Below are 20,788 nucleotides of genomic sequence, written 5' to 3'. Positions count from 1 at the left end.
GTGCGCGTCACGCTTGAAGTAAAAGACACAGTTAGACCCAGATTTCGGACTCCCGTACTTTGAATTAGTTTAGAAAACATAGAAAACCTACAGCACAATACAGGCCCTTCAGCCCACAAAGTTGTGCCAAACATGTCCCTACCTTAGAAATGACTAGGCTTACCCATAGCCCTCTATTTTCCTAAGCTCCATGTACCTATCCAAAAGCCTCTTAAAAGACCCTATCGTATCCACCTCCACCACCGTTGCCCATTCCACTCACTCACCACTCTCTGAGTAAAAAACTTACCCCTGACATCTCCTCTGTACCTACCCCCCAGCACCTTAAACCTGTGTCCTCTTGTGGCAACCATTTCAGCCCCGGGAAAAAGCCTCTGACTATCCACACGATCAATGCCTCTCATCATCTTGTACACCTCTATCAGGTCACCTCCCATCCTCCTTCACTCCGAGGAGAAAAGGCCGATTTCACTCAACCTATTCTCATAAGGCAGGCTCCCCAATCCAGGCAACATCCTTGTAAATCTCCTTTGCACCTTTTCTATGGTTTCCAAATCCTTCCTGCAGTGAGGCGACCTGAACTGAGCACAGTACTCCAAGTGGGGTCTGACCAGGGTCCTATATAGCTGCAATATGACCTCTCGGCTCTTAAACTCAATCCCATGATTGATGAAGGCCAATACATCGTACATCTTCTTAACCACAGAGTCAATCTGTGCAGCTGCTTTGAGTGTCCTATGGAGTTGGACCCCAAGATCCCTCTGATCCTCCACACTGCCTAGAGTCTTACCATTAATACTATATTCTGCCATCATATTTGACCTATCAAAATGAACCACCCCACACTTACCTGCATTGAACTCCATCTGCCACTTCTCAGCCGAGTTTTGCATCCTATCAATGTCCCGCTGTAACCTCTGACAGCCCTCCACACTATCCACAACACCTCCAACCTTTGCGTCATCAGCAAACTTACCAACCCATCCCTCCACTTCCTCATCCAGGTCATTTATAAAAATCACTAAGAGAAGGGGTCCCAGAACAGATCCCTGAGGCACACCACTGGTCACTGACCTCCATGCAGAATATGACCCGCCTACAACCACTCTTTGCCTTCTGTGGGCAAGCCAGTTCTGGATCCACAAAGCAATGTCCCCTTGGATCCCATGCCTCCTTACTATCTCAATAAGCTTGCATGGGGTACCTTATCAAATGCCTTGCTGAAATCCATATACACAACATCTACTGCTCTTCCTTCATCAACGTGTTTAGTCACATCCTCAAAAAATTCAATCAGGCTCGTAAAGCACAACCTGCCTTTGACAAAGCCATACTGACTATTCCTAATCATATTATACCTCTCCAAATGTTCATAAATCCTGCCTCTCAGGATCTTCTCCATCAACTTACCAACCACTAAGGTAAGACTCACTGGTCTATAATTTCCTGGACTACCTCTAGTCCCTTTCTTGAATAAGGGAACAACATCCGCAACTCTCCAATCCTCCGGAACCTCTCCCGTCCCCATTGATGATGCAAAGATCATCGCCAGAGGCTCAGCAATCTCCTCCCTCTTTTAATGCCCTCTTCTCATTGCTACCGTCAAGGAGGAAGTACAGAAGTCTGAAGAAACACACACAACGGTGTCAGGAACAGCTTCTTTCCCTCTGCCATCTGATTCTACCACGAACACAACCTCACTCATTTTTTTGCTCTGTTTTTGCACTAATTATATAAGGTTCCTAAGGCTGTCACGGCCGGGGGGGGTTGGCAGTGGGGATAAGCTCCCACTGCCTATAAAGTGCTCCAAAAGTTGTGCGTCTCTAACAGCCTCTGACAACCAAGTCCAACTCTTGGCCTTCACGTGTGGTTTAGCTGCTAGGCCCGGCGGAACCGTTTCTACTGACAAGAGAAGGGGCAAAGGCAGGCGGGCCACTGGTGACTCAAAACCAGTTGCTTCAGGCAGCTGGGGCTCGTCAACCTTGGACGGCAGCCCGCCTAGAAGGGAAACTCTGATTTTAAACCTCCGCTGCCTCACGGCCATACACACCCACGGGAAAGGCTTCGGGAGTAAACCCTGAGGAAGAAATCCGGAACCGGGCTCCCTGTGGCAGCTTGATGTTGTTTCCATCTTCACTCTGGCAGCCTCTGCGACGACACTGGTGCCAAGCCGTATCGGCACTTGCCCTTCCCTCGGACATCGGTGAGGTGGGGAGAAATAGAACCCGCTGCATGGGCAACAGCCAAGTATAATAAAGTTTTTTTTAAAACTATTTATTGGAACGTACTGGTGCAGCAAAACAACATATCTCACGACTTGGCTGTCGGAAAAGAGCTGGCCACAGCGAGGGCTTGTCGGCTTGTGACGGGCCGAAGAGCCTCCCCCGACATTTAGCCGGGGACCCCGCGCGCGTGCACGCGTGGTCACTCACCGTCTCGCCCGTCTCCGGATTCACCAAGGCCATGTCGAAGTTGAACTTCCCCTTGTCGTCCTGGAAGGAGGGGGGAGAAGAGCGGATTATACCAGAGTGTAAGTCTCGGACCCTCCCCTCACGAAGGCTCCCCAGGAGGGCTCTCCTCCATTGAGGGCCGCTGGAGGAGATTGGCCAGACCGGTTCGAGCTGACAGGGAGGCGACAGTAACTCAAATAACCACAGTGGGGTGCAGAAGAGCTTCTCTGAACGCTCGACACGTCGAACCTTGTAGCAGATGGGTACGGCCCACTCCGGTACCTAACACTGGTCACTGACCGTGTCCTCTGTGACTGTGACGTGTTTTACACCCCCCCCCCACACACACACACACACGTTCCTCCTACCACCTTCAAATAACGGCCCCTTGAATTAGCCGCGCCTGCTCTGGGGACAAAGTCCACTCTCCACTCCCACTCACCTTGTATCCCTCCCTCCCCAACCACCTCGACAATGACTGACCCTCCCCAGGGTGAGCACCTCTCCCCCCACCCACCTCAGCAAGGAGGGCTCCTCTCCCCCTCACCCACCTCGACAAATTCCCCATGGATGGGCTCCTCTCCCCCTCACCCACCTCGACAAGGACCCCCAGGGTGGGTTCCTCTCCCCCTCACCCACCTCGACAAGGACCCCCAGGGTGGGTTCCACTCCCCTCACCCACCTCGACAAGTTCCCCATGGATGGGCTCCTCTCCCCCTCACCCACCTCGACAAGGACCCCCAGGGTGGGTTCCTCTCCCCCTCACCCACCTCGACAAGGATCCCCAGGGTGGGTTCCTCTCCCCCTCACCCACCTTGACTAGGACCCCCAGGGTGGGCTCCTCACCCCCTCACCCACCTCGACAAGGACCCCCAGGGTGGGTTCCTCTCTCCCTCACCCACCTTGACTAGGACCCCCAGGGTGGGTTCCTCTCCCCCTCACCCACCTCGACAGGTAACCCCAGGGTGGGCTCCTCTCCCCCTTACCCACCTTGACTAGGACCCCCAGGGTGGGCTCCTCTCCCCCTCACCCACCTCGACAGGTAACCCCAGGGTGGGTTCCTCTCCCCCTCACCCACCTTGACAAGGACCCCCAGGGTGGGACATCTCCCCCTCACCCACCTTGACAAGGACCCCCAGGGTGGGACCATCTCCCCCTCAGCCACCTCGAGGACACCCTCTCCTCCCTCTGTTCCTGGAAAAGCCCAGGGCAGGAAGATCGATGCATGGGGACTGGGGACATCACCCCCATTGGCAGACCAGTCCCACCTCTAGCCAGACTGGTGGGAGAGTCGTGCTCTACGGGAGGAATGGGATGGGGAGAGGGGCGGGTAAACCCTCTGGAAAATGCCCACTGACCTGGACGAAGAGCTTCCCACTGCCGTGTCCCAGCAGCTCGTGGAGGCCAACCTGCACCTCAAAGGAGGGGCTTTTCCACTTAATGTACAGGTCCTGTGAGAGCAAGGAGACAGGGTCAGCAGCAGCATCCAAGGGGCAGAATGGCCTCAGCTCTGGACTGGGTGTACAGGAGTCACCTAACATAGACAGGCAAACAAACAGATACACAGAGAGAGCGAGATACACACAGAGACTAGAGAGACACACACACACAGACACTAGAGAGAGACACACACAGAGACTAGAGATAGAGACACACACACAGACTAAAGAGACAGAGAGACACACACACAGACACTAGAGAGACAGAGACACACACAGACACTAGAGAGACAGAGAGACACACACGGACACTAGAGAGACAGAGAGACACACACAGACACTAGAGAGACAGAGACACACACAGACACTAGAGAGACAGAGAGACACACACAGAGACTAGAGAGACAGAGACACACACAGAGACTAGAGAGACACAGACAGACAGAGACTAGAGACAGAGACACACACACACACAGACTAGAGAGACACAGACAGACACTCAGAGACTAGAGATACACACACAGAGACTAGAGAGACACAGACAGACACACAGAGATTAGAGAGAGACACACACACAGACACTAGAGAGACAGAGAGACACACAGACACAGAGACTAGGGAGACACAGACAGACACACAGAGACTAGAGAGACACACACAGACACTAGAGAGACAGAGAGACACACAGAGACTAGAGAGACAGACACACAGACGAGAGACAGACACACACACACAGACACTAGAGACAGACAGACACACACACAGAGACTAGAGAGACACACACAGACACTAGAGAGACAGAGACACACAGAGACTAGAGAGACAGACGCAGAGACTAGACAGAGAGACAGAGACACACACAGACACTAGAGAGAGAGAGAGAGACACAGACACTAAAGACAGAAAAAGACACGCACACACACGAGAGACACACAGTCATTAAAGAGAGAGAGATGGAGAAACACACAGAGAGACATGCGAGGGAGACACACGCAAAGACTAGAGAGACAGACACAGAGACTAGAGAGACAGAGACACACACAGACACTAGAGAGACAGAGAGACACACAGAGACTAGAGAGACAGACACAGAGACTAGACAGAGAGACAGACACACAGACGAGAGACAGACACACACACACAGACACTAGAGACAGACAGACACACACACAGAGACTAGAGAGACACACACAGACACTAGAGAGACAGAGACACACAGACAGAGACTAGAGAGACAGACGCAGAGACTAGACAGAGAGACAGACACAGAGACTAGAGAGACAGAGACACACACAGACACTAGAGAGAGAGAGACACAGACACTAAAGACAGAAAAAGACACGCACACACACGAGAGACACACAGTCATTAAAGAGAGAGAGATGGAGAAACACACAGAGAGACATGCGAGGGAGACACACGCAAAGACTAGAGAGACAGACACAGAGACTAGAGAGACAGAGACACACACAGACACTAGAGAGACAGAGAGACACACAGAGACTAGAGAGACAGACACAGAGACTAGACAGAGAGACAGACACACAGACGAGAGACAGACACACACACACAGACACTAGAGACAGACAGACACACACACAGAGACTAGAGAGACACACACAGACACTAGAGAGACAGAGACACACAGACAGAGACTAGAGAGACAGACGCAGAGACTAGACAGAGAGACAGACACAGAGACTAGAGAGACAGAGACACACACAGACACTAGAGAGAGAGAGACACAGACACTAAAGACAGAAAAAGACACGCACACACACGAGAGACACACAGTCATTAAAGAGAGAGAGATGGAGAAACACACAGAGACAGACATGCGAGGGAGACACACGCAAAGACTAGAGAGACAGACACAGAGACTAGAGAGACAGAGACACACACAGACACTAGAGAGAGAGAATGACACTAAAGACAGAAAAAGACACGCACACACATGAGAGACACACAGTCATTAAAGAGAGAGATGGAGAAACACTCAGAGACAGACATGCGAGAGAGACACACACACAAAGACACGAGAGGGAAGGGGGGAGACACACACACAGACACGAGAGGGAAGGGGGAGACACGCACACAAAGACACGAGAGGGAAGGGGGGAGACACACACACAGACACGAGAGGGAAGGGGGAGACACACACACAAAGACATGAGAGGGAAGGGGGACACACACGCACAAAGACACGAGAGGGAAGGAGAGAGACACACGCACAAAGACATGAGAGGGAAGGGGGAGACACGCACAAAGACACGCGAGGGAAGGGGGGAGACACACACACAAAGACACGAGAGGGAAGGGGGGAGACACGCACACAAAGACACGAGAGGGAAGGGGGGAGACACACACAAAGACACGAGAGGGAAGGAGAGAGACACGCACACAAAGACACGAGGGAAGGAGAGAGACACGCACAAAGACACGAGAGGGAAGGGGAGAGACACGCACAAAGACACGTGAGGGAAGGGGGGAGACACACGCACAAAGACACGAGAGGGAAGGAGAGAGACACGCACACAAAGACACGAGAGGGAAGGGGGGAGACACACACAAAGACACGAGAGGGAAGGGGGGAGACACGCACACAAAGACACGAGAGGGAAGGGTGGAGACACACACAAAGACACGCGAGGGAAGGAGAGAGAGACACACACAAAGACACGAGGGAAGGAGAGAGACACGCACAAAGACACGAGAGGGAAGGGGGGAGACACGCACACAAAGACACGAGAGGGAAGGGTGGAGACACGCACACAAAGACACGAGAGGGAAGGAGAGAGACACACACAAAGACACGAGAGGGAAGGAGAGAGACACACACAAAGACACGAGAGGGAAGGGGGGAGACACACACAAAGACACGAGGGAAGGGTGGAGACACGCACACAAAGACACGCGAGGGAAGGAGAGAGAGACACACACAAAGACACGAGGGAAGGAGAGAGACACGCACAAAGACACGAGAGGGAAGGGGGGAGACACACACAAAGACACGAGAGGGAAGGGGGGAGACACGCACACAAAGACACGAGAGGGAAGGGGGGAGACACACACAAAGACACGAGGGAAGGAGAGAGACACGCACAAAGACACGAGAGGGAAGGAGAGAGACACGCACAAAGACACGAGAGGGAAGGGGGGAGACACGCGTGTCCAGACCTTGTCCTCCTCTTCCAGGAAGGTGAGCTTCTCCTTTTGGGTAGAGTAGGCCACTGCCAACACGTTCCCGAGCGAGACGTTTTTAAAGCCCACCGTCTGCCGGATTTCGTCGTCTGTGAGTTTGAAAGGACACTGTGGGTTACGAGGGCAGGGGAGCAGAGCTTTCCGAGGCAGGGTGCCGGCGGAACGAGGGAATGAGCTTTGCAGAGTGGAGGGACATGGTGAGGGGGGGGGGGGCGGGACGAGAACTGTAAAACCCCCATCTCCCACCCCTAATATCAGTGTGGAAGGGAATGACTGACTCAGTAATGAACTAGTCAGGCCAGGAAACATCTGCTGGTACACGCTCTGCAGTGGTGCTTCGGGTAACCTGGACTTCGGACTCCTTGGGCTTCTGCGGCAGGTAGTTGGAAGTTAATGACTCGTCTCCTTCTCCCTCAGGCCACGAACTTATCAATCACCCCTCGTAAGGTTGGGGGGGAGCCACTCGGAGGTGGGAATAGCCTCTCTTATCAGTTTACAGGTGGCCCCCACCCCCGTTTTTCGAACGTTCGCTTTACAACAGCTGGCTGTTATGAAAGACTGACATTAGTACCTGTTTTCGCTGACCCAAGAGGATTTTCGCTTTTACGAAGAAAGGGCGCCCGCTTTATACGTGTGTTTACCCCGAGAAAGACGACCATGACCGTGGAGCCTTGTGCAGGCAGTTGTGTGCGTATGCGTGTACGTGCCAATTTTTTTCCCTCCCGATCGATTTTGGTTCGCTGTGTTCCAAGTTTGATAAGTGAAACTACACTGTACATACAATATTTCTATTTTATATAGGCTGTGTATTTATCATATCGTTCCTGCTTTTACTATGTGTTCACGTTATTTTAGGTTTGATTTGGTAGGTTATTTTTGGGTCTGGGAATGCTCAAAAATCTTTCCCATATAAATTAACGGTAATTGCTTCTTCGCTTTACGACGTTCCAGCTTACAAACGGCTTCAAAGGAACGCTCTACCTTCGGGTAGCGGGGGAAGCCTGTATTTTGCGTATCAGTGAAAGATATCAAAATGATACATTTTGATTTTAACAGGCTCCTGAATCAGCCTCATCTGTCCACACTCTTGTACGGGGGTCAGAACGCTGGCGACCCTGATCGGTAGAATCAGCGACGGCGGTGACTGGCTTCGCGGCCGTGGACTTGCCGTCGGGAACGTTATTTGCCTGCATCCATCGTTCGCGCGATTTCAGAGTTCAAAGTAAATTTACTATCAAAGTGCATACATGTCAGCAGAGAGATTCATCTCCTTGTGGGCACACTCAGCAAGCCTGTCGGATAATATCTGTAACAGAATCAATGACAGTCCAGTGAACCAGAAGACCAGAGGAGACAACAGGCCCAAATACGAATATAAACAAACAGCAATAAATATCGAAAACATGAGATGAAGAGTCCTTGAGAGTGAGTCCACAGGCTGTGGGAACAGTTCGACGATGGGGCAAGTGAGGTTGGGTGAAGTTATCCCCTTTGGTTCAGGAGCCTGACGGTTGAGAGGTAGTATCTGTTCTTGAACCTGGTGGTGTGAGTCCTGAAGCTCCTGTACCTCCTTCCTGATGGTTGAGGGGTGGTAACTGTTCCTGAACCTGGTGGTGCAAGTCCTGAGGCTCCTGTACCTCCTTCCTGATGGTTGAGGGGTAGCAACTGTTCCTGAGCCTGGTGGTGTGAGTCCTGAGGCTCCTGTACCTCCTTCCTGATGGTCGAGGGGTAATAACTGTTCCTGAACCTGGTGGTATGAGTCCTGAGGCTCCTGCACCTCCTTCCTGATGGTCGAGGGGTAATAACTGTTCCTGAACCTGGTGGTGTGAGTCCTGAGGCTCCTGTACCTCCTTCCTGATGGTTGAGGGGTAGTAACTGTTCCTGAGCCTGGTGGTGTGAGTCCTGAGGCTCCTGTACCTCCTTCCTGATGGTCGAGGGATAGTAACTGTTCCTGAACCTGGTGGTGTGAGTCCTGAGGCTCCTGTCTCACCTTCTTGAAGGCAGCTAAGAGAAGAGAGCATGTCCTGGGAGGTGGGGGATCCCTGACGATGGATGTTGCTTTCCTGTGACAGCGTTTCATGTACACGTGCTCAGTATTTGGGCGGGCTTTACCCCTGATAGATTTATTTAATTTTCTGCACACTGGGTGTTTGACAGTCTTTTTTCTTCCCCCTATTGGGTCTCTTTGCTTTGTGGCTGCCCGTAAGGAGGCGAATCTGAAGCTTGTATATGGTTGTAAATATATTTCAAACTTGTGAACATCCCCGAGACTACTACAAGATTCTATGAACAGCACTCCAGAACCCCAAAATATTTCTTTAAACTTCGGCATGTTAACCACGTGTGAAAGAGTTGAGTCTTAAATAACAATTAAATTTAAATATTTAGGTCAAATCTAAACACTATTCTTCCTATTTAACACTATTAAAAAGGTTTACTTTTTCTTTCCTTGACTCTGTTTTCCGTGTGGATTCCCTGATTGTTGAGAGCCCCCTATCTGAGAAAGGACGTGCTGGCATTGGGGAGGATCACGAGAGTGGGCCCAGAAGGCAAAGGGTTAACGTACGAGGCCCGCTCGATGCCCTGTACCCGTGGAGTCTAGAAGAATGAGGAGGGGACTTTTCCACTGAGGCTAGGGGAGAAAAAAAAACCCGGAGGACATGGGTTAAGGGTGAAGGGGAAAAATTTAAAGGGAACATTGGGGGGGGCGGGCTTCTTCACACAAAGAGTGGTGGGAGTGTGGAATGAGCTGCCAGATGAAGTGGTAAATGAGGGCTGACTTTTAACATTTAAGAAAAACTTGGACAGGTACGTGGATGAGAGGGGTATGGAGGGATATGGTCCAGGTGCAGGTCAGTGGGACGAGGCAGAAAAATGGTTCGCCAAGGCCAAGAAGGGCCGAAGGGCCTGTTTCTGTGCTGTAATGTTCTATGGGATCTAACTGAAGCCTACCAAACACCGACAGGTAAGAGTGGACTCGGAGATGTAGGTCTGGGGCTGGAGGGCACAGTTTCAGAATAGGGCAGAGATGAGGAGGGATTTCTTTAGCCGGAGGGCGGTGAGTCTGTGGAAGTACAGTGTGTTTAAAGCAGAGGCTGATAGGAGACTGGGATTCAGAGGGATGGGAAATCTGTCTTACGGTGTGAGACCGGAATCGTCAACCTGGGGAGGGAGGGAGGGCTCTGGTTTAAAGCCAATGGCCCGTCAGGCGGAGGAGCCACTCACAGTTTGGGATGTTGATGCCCGCCGGTATGCCACTCCCGGCGAACGTCAGCACGTCGAGCGAGGTGAAGTCGGGCTTCAGGAAGCGGTCCTTCTCAAACTGCTTGGGCCAGGGCAGCTCGGGCAGGAGGTGCTCGGCTGACGACACCAGCCGGGAGAACTTGGCGCTCATGTTCTTGTTGACCACGGCCACGAACCCTGGCGGGAGAGACCGGGAGGGAAAAGGGAGGTGATTAAGGTCCGAACGGCAGAGTGAGCAGAGGACACAGTTACAGGGAGAATATGGTCCCAGTCGCACGATACATTAACTTGGATTTTCAGCAAGGCTTGTGGTGACTTGCCTCAGCTACCAACAACATCACCAGTAAGACCAGCTCACTCAGAGCCAGTCTCTTGCCCCGGATCTCCACACGCCCCGCACTGCCCCCTCGGTACCCATTCACTAACAAAACATAAAATGCTGGAGGAACTCAGTGTGTCAGGCAGCATCTGTGGAGTGGAATAAATAGTCAGCACTGGGTTGAGACCCCTCATCCTGATGACTCTGACTGTGCTCCCTCCACAATGGGACTGCGTTCTCCCTGTACACACACCCCTCCAATGGGACTGCGTTCTCCCTGTACACACACCCCTCCGACGGGACTGCGTTCTCCCCGTACACACACCCCTCCGACGGGACTGCGTTCTCCCCGTACACACACCCCTCCGACGGGACTGCGTTCTCCCCGTACACACACCCCTCCAATGGGACTGCGTTCTCCCTGTACACACACCCCTCCGATGGGACTGCGTTCTCCCTGCAAACACACCCCTCCAATGGGACAGCATACTCCCTGTACACACACCCCTCCGATGGGACTGCGTTCTCCCTGTACACACACCCCTCCGATGGGACTGCGTTCTCCCTGTACACACCCCTCCGATGGGACTGCGTTCTCCCTGTACACACACCCCTCTGATGGGACTGCGTTCGCCCTGTACACACCCCTCCGACGGGACTGCGTTCTCCCCGTACACACACCCCTCCGATGGGACTGCGTTCTCCCCGTATACACACCCCTCCAATGGGACTGCGTTCTCCCTGTACACACACCCCTCCGATGGGACTGCATTCTCCCTGTAAACACACCCCTCCAATGGGACTGCGTTCTCCCTGTACACACCCCTCCGATGGGAATGCGTTCTCCCTGTACACACACCCTCCAATGGGACTGCATTCTCCCTGTACACACACCCCTCCAATGGGACTGCGTTCTCCCTGTACACACCCCTCCGACGGGACTGCGTTCTCCCCGTATACGCACCCCTCCGACGGGACTGCGTTCTCCCTGTACACACACCCCTCCAATGGGACTGCATTCTCCCTGTACACACCCCTCTGATGGGACTGCGTTCTCCCTGTACACACACCCTCCGACGGGACTGCGTTCTCCCCGTATACACACCCCTCCGATGGGACTGCGTTCTCCCTGTACACACCCCTCCGACGGGACCATGTGTTCCTTGTTACAGTACCTCACCCTGTAACAGAACTGTGTTCTCTCTGCCTGTACAAACCCCTCCTCCACCCCTGGGACTACGACGTCCACATTATTACTCAAACTTCAAAATCATTCGATCCACGAGCAGAACTAGGCCGTTCGGCCCATCGAGTCTGCGCTGGCCATCCCATCATGGCTGATTTATTAACCCTCTCAACCCCGCTCTCCTATCTCCTAGCCAGCGAGCTGAGCAGGTCAGCCACAGAGACGCAGCCATCCCGGAACGGGGCTCTCTAATTCGAGCCCCTTGGTCCCATCCTCGCCGGGGGAGGGCTCTGCAGGTGCCCACCCCCACCCACGGTAAAAACATAACCCAGTCTTCGGCCGTACCTTCAAACTCCCCTCTGGATCCATAGGGGTCCCGGTAACTTTCAATGAACCCGATGTAACTGTGGAACGAGAGAGTTAACGTCAGCTGAAACAAATCGCGCCCTCGCTGTTCAGTCCCACCTCCGTAGTGTCACGAGCAACACGCACACCCCCCCTCCCCAAACGCTGGAGGAATTCGGCAAGTCAGGCAGCAGCTCTGGAGGGAACGCCAGGGATCGACTGGACAGGCTCACCTCAGTAAGGAAAGAGTTAAGCACGATTCCTCCCTGGTGTACGCCAGGATAAAATGGAAGTCTGTAAGCTTGGGGAGGGATTGCTGTGAGTGAGTAGGCCACAGCGACGTCCTAAGGGAGGAGGGGACTCCGGCCTCGAGAGGAGAGAATGCCCGTCTGGGGAAGGTGTGATCACTCTCTCCCTAGCGGTTAGCGTAACGTTATTACAACGTCAGCGGCCCAGGTTCAATTCTCACCGCTGTCTGTGAGCGGCCGGCACGCTCTCCCCGTGGCTGTGGGAGTCTCTTCCCACGGTCCAGAGGCCAGCAGGTCGCGTGGGAGTATTAGGGCAGAGCCGGCTCGTTTGGCCGGTTATCGTACCGTGTCTCTAAATAAAACCATAACAACAGAAGGTAATTGTGCAGGTGCAGGAAAGGGAAAGTATTTGTGTGTGTGGGATTTTGAGGGAGGGGGGGAAGTGGGGGTGAGAGAGAGATGGGATGAGAGGGGGTAGAAGGGCTGAGTGTGTAGTGGGTGAGAAAGGGTGAAGGGGGGTAGAAGTTCAGGGGGTAAGGGGTGAGGGAGAAGGGGAGGGTGAGAGAGGGGGACGGTGGCAAGGGGGTGAAGAAAGAAGGTGAGAAAAGAGGAGAGAGAGGGTGGGTAGAAGGAGAGAGGCGATGAGAGAGGGGAGAGGAGAGAGAGGGAGAGAGAGAGGGGGAAAGGGGGGAGAGAGGGGGAGAGAGGGGGGGAGAGAGGGGGGAGAGGGGGAGAGAGGGGGAGAGAGGGGGGAGAAGGAGGGGTGAGAGAGGGAGGGTGAGAGAGAGGGGAGGAGGGGAAAGGAGGGGTGAGAGAGAGGGAGGGGAAGAGAGAGAGGGGAGAGAGGGGGAGAGAGGGGGGGAGAGAGGGGGGAGAGGGGGAGAAGGAGGGGTGAGAGAGGGAGGGTGAGAGGGAGGGGAGAGGGAGGAGAGAGAGGGGAGAGGGGAAAGGATGGGTGAGAGAGGGAGGGTGAGAGAGAGGGGAGGAGGGGAAAGGAGGGGTGAGAGAGAGGGAGGGGAAGAGAGAGAGGGGAGGAGGGGTGAGAGAGAGGGGAGGAGGGGTGAGAGGGAGGAGGAGAGAGAGGGGAGAGGGGAAAGGAGGGGTGAGAGAGGGAGGGTGAGAGAGTGGGGAGAGAGAGGGGAGAAGGAGGGGAAAGGAGGGGTGAGAGAGAGGAAGAGAGAGAGGGGAGAAGGAGGGGTGAGAGAGAGGGGAGAGGGGAAAGGAGGGAGGGAGCGAGAGATAGAGAAATGGCTGCATTGAAGTTTGTCGGCTTTCTGCAGAGCTCATTCAGTGGATGATGTTTGTTCATGATCCCAGTCTGGTGGATTAATGCTTCGGCAGCTCCTCCTGTGCTTGCAAATGCTGCCGAGTGGGAGAAGCACACAGAAGCAATGTTTTCACAGAGCACCAGTTTCTGTTTGGGCCTCACCTCTCGACGATGGGCCCCTCATCGCGGATCCAGTGCTTGGAGCCTTCCTTGTGAGCTTCGATGGACCCCGTGCTGAAACTCCGGGTGTAGTGGCACAGCATCTGCTCCACGTTGGGGGTGGAGGCGTAGCTCTGCGGAACAAGGGGCAGGAACGCCAGTTAGGATCAAATTTATTATCGAAGCACCAGACTCTACCCTGGGGAACCATTTCCCGGCCGCCACTCACCGGAAATACAAATGGAACACAATAAAATGAATGAAAAGCTACACACTAACAGCGACCGTGCAAAAGAGTGGGTTGGGGCCAGCGGGCCAGCGGGTTTTTGTAGACTCAGGCGACGTCTTCCAGTTCTTCCCCAAAACAACATATTCTTCTTCTCCTTCGTCTTTCTCTTCCAGGTCGTCGGGATTCTGCCAGAGTCCAGGTGGTCGGTTCTTCGCGGGCGATCGGTCTGCCTGGCCTGGAAGACCCGCGGACGAGCCGGTTCCTCACCGATTTCGCCGGGGGGGGGGGGGGGGCGGACTGAAACGTCAAGACAGCAGGCGGTGCGCCGTCGGTAGAAGGCACCTGTACTCGAGCGATCCCTCTCCCTCGATGGTGAGTGGGAGCCTGTCGGTCCTCGAGCCTGGGGGGAGGTGAGGGGGGGGGGATGAGGAAGATCGAAACATCGGAGCAGGGAGCTCCTAGTCTCCTGCTCTCATCGTCACAGGAGTGACCTCACTCTCCCTCACAGCGTGGGAGCCCGCCTGGGTTAGATGCAATTTTTGATGGGCTCCAGATTGAGGTCTCTTTGAGGGGCTTTGCCTATTGCTTGCATGGTGGGGGGGAGTCTGGGGAGGGGTGGGGTTGGTGCCTCTGCTGGCACGAGTTGGGGTGGGAGGGGGGAGTCTTTGGGGTTCTGATATTTCTATCATTCAGTTGTGACGATGTGGCAACAATGAATACAGATGTGAGAGGTTTCTTTTTATAAATAAATAAACATTTATTTAAACTCTGCTCAACAAAACATGAAAAGTAAACAAACGACTAACTTGACCGGAAGTTAGCTGCTGTACGGCAACTCGAACAGTTCTTAAAGTGGTAAATGCGAAAGTCCAAATGATTTAAACAGTCAATTAGGAGAGACTTTCCTGACGTAACAAATTCCTCGACGACGTGACGTTACTGCTGATCCCAGCCGAGATAAGCCTTGCCCGAAGGATTTACGATGAAGGAAATAAAAAACAGCTTGCAGGAACTGACCTTTTCCCTGGCGAGTAATGCTGCGCCCAACCCTTTCTGCTCTTACAATGCAGGGGCTATCTAGGATGCAGGTCACTATTGCCGGAACGAAGATCCAATAAGGTCCATCCTGTACTACCGCCGACGACACCAACTTTACTCGATCCTTCGGGTTCCCACCCTTCAACAAATCTTCACTCTCCAATACTTAAGACTTTAAAATTAAACCGAAGATACACCAAACATACCTGGCAGCGATTTTCTAAACTGCCGGCACAACGACAACGTACCTCACAGTAAGAACTAAAACTCCACTTTAAAACAAACCTGCGTCATGAAACCAAGTACGCAGCGTAACGGAGTTACGGACGTCTCAACAAAAACTCCTGCATCACAGTGCAGCTTTCCCCGCTTTATACCTGTTGGACCAGGCCATCACATGACCTCGCACTGGCGGGAAAATTACATCATGTGACCTCACACTGGCAGGGAAATTACATCATGTGACCTCACACTGGCTGGAAAATAGATCGCCCCACCATCACAAGACTATTATATCACGTTCACCAGATACTCAATTACATCATGGTCATGGGACAGTCACAAGATACCCACGGGGTATGTAACACAGTCTATGGAGTTTCCCGTTTCCAGGATGTCTGTGAAGAGTAAGAAATACAGGCTGTGTACTGTACACGTTCTCTGATATCAAATCAAACCATCTGAAAGACAACAGACTGTGAAGATTCAAACAAATAATACAGAAAACGTAAATTGTAGAGTCCTTGAAGATGAGTCCATCAGTGGTGGAAACAGTTCAGTGTTGCGGTGATTGACTTCAGCCACGTCAGCTCCGGAGCCCGATGGTTGAGGGGTGATAACTGTTCCTGACCCTGGTGGTGTGGGTCCTGAGGCTCCTGTACCTCTTTCCTGATGGTTGAGGGGGAATAACTGTTCCTGAACCTGCTGGTGTGGGTCCTGAGGCTCTTGTACCTTCTACCTGATGGTTGAGGGGTGATAACTGTTCCTGAACCTGGTGGTGTGGGTCCTGAGGCTCCTGTACCTTCTGCCTGATGGTTGAGGGGTGATAACTGTTCCTGAACCTGCTGGTGTGGGTCCTGAGGCTCTTGTACCTTCTACCTGATGGTTGAGGGGTGATAACTGTTCCTGAACCTGGTGGTGCAAGCCCTGAGGCTCCTGTACCTCCTTCCTGATGGTTGAGGGGTGATAACTGTTCCTGAACCTGGTGGTGCGTGCCCTGAGGCTCCTGTACCTCCTTCCTGATGGTTGAGGGGTGATAACTGTTCCTGAACCTGCTGGTGTGGGTCCTGAGGCTCTTGTACCTTCTACCTGATGGTTGAGGGGTGATAACTGTTCCTGAACCTGGTGGTGCAAGCCCTGAGGCTCCTGTACCTCCTTCCTGATGGTTGAGGGGTGATAACTGTTCCTGAACCTGGTGGTGCGTGCCCTGAGGCTCCTGTACCTCCTTCCTGATGGTTGAGGGGTGATAACTGTTCCTGAACCTGGTGGTGCATGCCCTGAGGCTCCTGTACCTCCTTCCTGATGGTTTAGGGGTGATAACTGTTCCTGAACCTGGTGGTGTGGGTCCTGAGGCTCCTGTACCTCCTTCCTGATGGTTGAGGGGTGATAACTGTTCCTGAACCTGGTGGTGCGTGCCCTGAGGCTCCTGTACCTCCTTCCTGATGGTTGAGGGGTGATAACTGTTCCTGAACCTGGTGGTGCGTGCCCTGAGGCTCCTGTACCTCCTTCCTGATGGTTTAGGGGTGATAACTGTTCCTGAACCTGGTGGTGTGGGTCCTGAGGCTCCTGTACCTCCTTCCTGATGGTTGAGGGGTGATAACTGTTCCTGAACCTGGTGGTGCGTGCCCTGAGGCTCCTGTACCTCCTTCCTGATGGTTGAGGGGTGATAACTGTTCCTGAACCTGGTGGTGTGAGTCCTGAGGCTCCTGTACCTTCTACCTGATGGTTGAGGGGTGATAACTGTTCCTGAACCTGGTGGTGTGGGTCCTGAGGCTCCTGTACCTCCTTCCTGATGGTTGAGGGGTGATAACTGTTCCTGAACCTGGTGGTGTGAGTCCTGAGGCTCCTGTACCTTCTACCTGATGGTTGAGGGGTGATAACTGTTCCTGAACCTGGTGGTGTGGGTCCTGAGGCTCCTGTACCTCCTTCCTGATGGTTGAGGGGTGGTAACTGCTCCTGAACCTGGTGGTGTGGGCCCTGAGGCTCCTGTACCTTCTACCTGATGGTTGAGGGGGTGGTAACTGTTCCTGAACCTGGAGGTGTGGGTCCTGAGGCTTCTGTACCTTCTACCTGATGGTTGAGGAGTAGTAACTGTTCCTGAACCTGGTGGTGCGGGTCCTGAGGCTCCTGTACCTTCTACCTGATGGCGGCAGTGAGAAGAGAGCACGGCCTGGGTGGTGGGGGTCCCTGACGATGGACGCTGCTTTCCTGCGACAGCGTTTCATGTAGATGTGCTCAGTGGGGGGGGGTTTGGGATGGGCCGGTCGGCGCCCACCTCCCTCTGTTCCTGGGCAATGGTGTTTACACGCCCGGCTGTGATGCAACCTACTGGAATGCTCGCCACCCTGCATCGAGAGAAGTTTGTCAGAATCTCTTGTCGCGTCGCATCGACGCAAACGTCCCAGAAAGCCGAGGGGCGGTTCCTTTGTGATGTCCCGGATGTGCCGACCCCAGGGGAGATCCTCTGAGGCGACGACAGCTGCTGACCACCACCCCCCCGCCTCCGATTTGAGGTCCGGCTCGTGCACATCTAGCTTCCTCCCTCTGCGGTCAGCAGCCTCCCGCTGCCCGAGTCGGCCCACGGTCGCTGACAGAGGTACCGGCTTCGGGCCCCGGTTGAAACGCACGCCGAGGCTGGGAGTGCCAAACTCCTTATTGCATTTGGCACACCGATGGCGGGCAGCGCTCACCCCCTGCACTCGGGGTGCAGGAAGCAAGAGCGAGCGGGGCTGAGAGCGCGCGAGCTCCGTGTATGCATAAAAACACACGTGCACACACCAATAACTGGTCACTGACTTCTGGTAGGCTCGTGATGCTGGAGTCAAGTCGGTCGAGACAGCTTTATCCAGCTGAAACCAGCGTTAACAAGAAGAAACCAGCTTTGACAGGCAGAAGCCAGATTAAAGTGACCAAAGCCAGTTTAAAGAAGATTGCCCTGGCCGAAACTGATCTGAAGTTGCCACGTCCACATTAAACCAGCCAAAATTGGATTTAAAGCAGCCACAACTGTATTTAACATTACAATAGTGCCAAGTTCCCCCGGGTCTGTCAATGTTCACCAACGTGCTCGCTCGCAGCTCCCGGCTTACCTTGGCCTTCTCCAGGTTTTCCACAACCTTCTTCATCAGCGGAGAATAGTCGCCCCGGGTCACTTTGAACGCCGCGCCTTCGAACTCGTATACACCGCACTTGTGGTCGGGCTCGCCCTGTGATGGGGTGTCTGCGGAGAAAGATCAAACTCAGCACGACGGAGCTGGGAACGGGCGTGGGGCATAAAGGGAGAGAGAGTCACAAACACTGGCCAAAGACAGGTCTGTCACTGTATAACACCGGGGTACAGTACCAGTGGGGACGGGTCTGTCGCTGTGTAACACCGGGGTACGGTACCGGTGGGGACGGGTCTGTCACTGTGTGACACCGGGGTACTGTACCGGTGGGAACGGGTCTGTCACTGTGGGACACCGGGGTACAGTACCAGTGGGGACGGGTCTGTCGCTGTGTAACACCGGGGTACGGTACCGGTGGGGACGGGTCTGTCACTGTGTGACACCGGGGTACTGTACCAGTGGGGACGGGTCTGTCACTGTGTAACACCAGGGTACTGTACCAGTGGGGACGGGTCTGTCACTGTGTGACACCGGGGTACGGTACCGGTGGGGACAGGTCCGTCGCTGTGTAACACCGGGGTACGGTACCGGTGGGGACAGGTCCGTCGCTGTGTAACACCGGGGTACGGTACCGGTGGGGACAGGTCCGTCGCTGTGTAACACCGGGGTACGGTACCGGTGGGGAGGGTCCGTCACTGTGTGACACCAGGGTACTGTACCGGTGGGGACGGGTCTGTCACTGTGTGACACCAGGGTACGGTACCGGTGGGGAGGGTCCGTCACTGTGTGACACCGGGGTACGGTACCGGTGGGGAGGGTCCGTCCCTGTGTGACACCGGGGTACGGTACCGGTGGGGACGGGTCTGTCACTGTGTGACACCGGGGTACGGTACCGGTGGGGACGGGTCTGTCACTGTGTGACACCGGGGTACTGTACCGGTGGGGACGGGTCTGTCACTGTGTGACACCGGGGTACGGTACCGGTGGGGACGGGCCTGTCACTGTGTAACTCCAGGGTACTGTACCGGTGGGGACGGGTCTGTCACTGTGTAACACCGGTGCACTGTACCGGTGGGGACGGGTCTGTCACTGTGTAACACCGGGGCACTGTACCGGTGGGGACAGGTCTGTCACTGTGTGACACCGGGGTACGGTACAGGTGGGGACGGGTCTGTCACTGTGTAACACCGGGGCACTGTACCGGTGGGGACGGGTCTGTCACTGTGTAACACCGGGGCACTGTACCGGTGGGGACGTGTCTGTCACTATGTGACACCGGGGTACGGTACCGGTGGGGACGGGTCTGTCACTGTATAACACCGGGGTACTGTACCGGTGGGGACGGGTCTGTCACTGTGTGACACCGGGGTACGGTACCGGTGGGGACGGGTCTGTCACTGTGTGACACCGGGGTACGGTACCGGTGGGGAGGGGTCTGTCACTGTGTAACACTGGGGTACGGTACCGGTGGGGTTGGATCCGTCACTGTGTGACACCGGGGCACTGTACCGGTGGGGACGGGTCTGTCACTGTGTAACACCGGGGTACTGTACCAGTGGGGACGGGTCTGTCACTGTATAACACCGGGGTACTGTACCGGTGGGGACGGGTCTGTCACTGTGTGACACCGGGGTACTGTACCAGTGGGGACGGGTCTGTCACTGTGTAACACCGGGGTACGGTACCGGTGGGGAGGGGTCTGTCACTATGTAACACTGGGGTACGGTACCGGTGGGGTTGGATCCGTCACTGTGTAACACCGGGGCACTGTACCGGTGGGGACGGGTCTGTCACTGTGTAACACCGGGGCACTGTACCGGTGGGGACGGGTCTGTCACTGTGTGACACCGGGGTACTGTACCAGTGGGGACGGGTCTGTCACTGTGTGACACCGGGGTACGGTACCGGTGGGGACGGGTCTGTCACTGTGTAATACCGGGGTACGGTACCGGTGGGGACGGGTCTGTCACTGTAACACCGGGGTACTGTACCGGTGGGGACGGGTCTGTCACTGTGTAACACCGGGGTACGGTACCGGTGGGGACAGGTCTGTCACTGTGTAACACCGGGGTACAGTACTGGTGGGGACGGGTCTGTCACTGTGTGACACTGGGGTACGGTACCGGTGGGGACGGGTCTGTCACTGTATAACACCGGGGTACTGTACCGGTGGGGACGGGTCTGTCACTGTGTAACGCCGGGGTACTGTACCGGTGGGGTTGGGTCACAGGGGTACTGTACCGGTGGGGACGGATCTGTCACTGTGTAACGCCGGGGTACTGTACCGGTGGGGACGGGTCTGTCACTGTGTGACACCGGGGTACAGTACCGGTGGGGT

General features: G+C 54.6%; 1 protein-coding gene across 1 annotated transcript in view; it reads right to left on the bottom strand.

Moving 5' to 3' along the window:
* The window catches only part of dpp3 (dipeptidyl-peptidase 3), a 59,691-nt gene that overhangs the window by 14,064 nt on the left and 24,839 nt on the right, over positions 1 to 20,788 (bottom strand). The window contains exons 7-13 of the mRNA XM_059955309.1: positions 18,433 to 18,563; positions 13,861 to 13,991; positions 12,184 to 12,242; positions 10,316 to 10,510; positions 7,067 to 7,179; positions 3,809 to 3,901; positions 2,433 to 2,492 (exon numbers count right to left, since the gene is read on the bottom strand). Coding sequence (XP_059811292.1) covers positions 2,433 to 2,492; positions 3,809 to 3,901; positions 7,067 to 7,179; positions 10,316 to 10,510; positions 12,184 to 12,242; positions 13,861 to 13,991; positions 18,433 to 18,563 — 782 coding nt within the window. The remainder of the gene's footprint in view (positions 1 to 2,432; positions 2,493 to 3,808; positions 3,902 to 7,066; positions 7,180 to 10,315; positions 10,511 to 12,183; positions 12,243 to 13,860; positions 13,992 to 18,432; positions 18,564 to 20,788) is intronic.

Source organism: Hypanus sabinus, chromosome 31 (assembly GCF_030144855.1).
Source record: "Hypanus sabinus isolate sHypSab1 chromosome 31, sHypSab1.hap1, whole genome shotgun sequence".
NCBI lineage: Eukaryota > Metazoa > Chordata > Chondrichthyes > Myliobatiformes > Dasyatidae > Hypanus > Hypanus sabinus.
The sequence above is the reverse complement of the archived record's forward strand: the minus strand, read 5'-3'. Positions and strand labels throughout refer to the sequence as shown.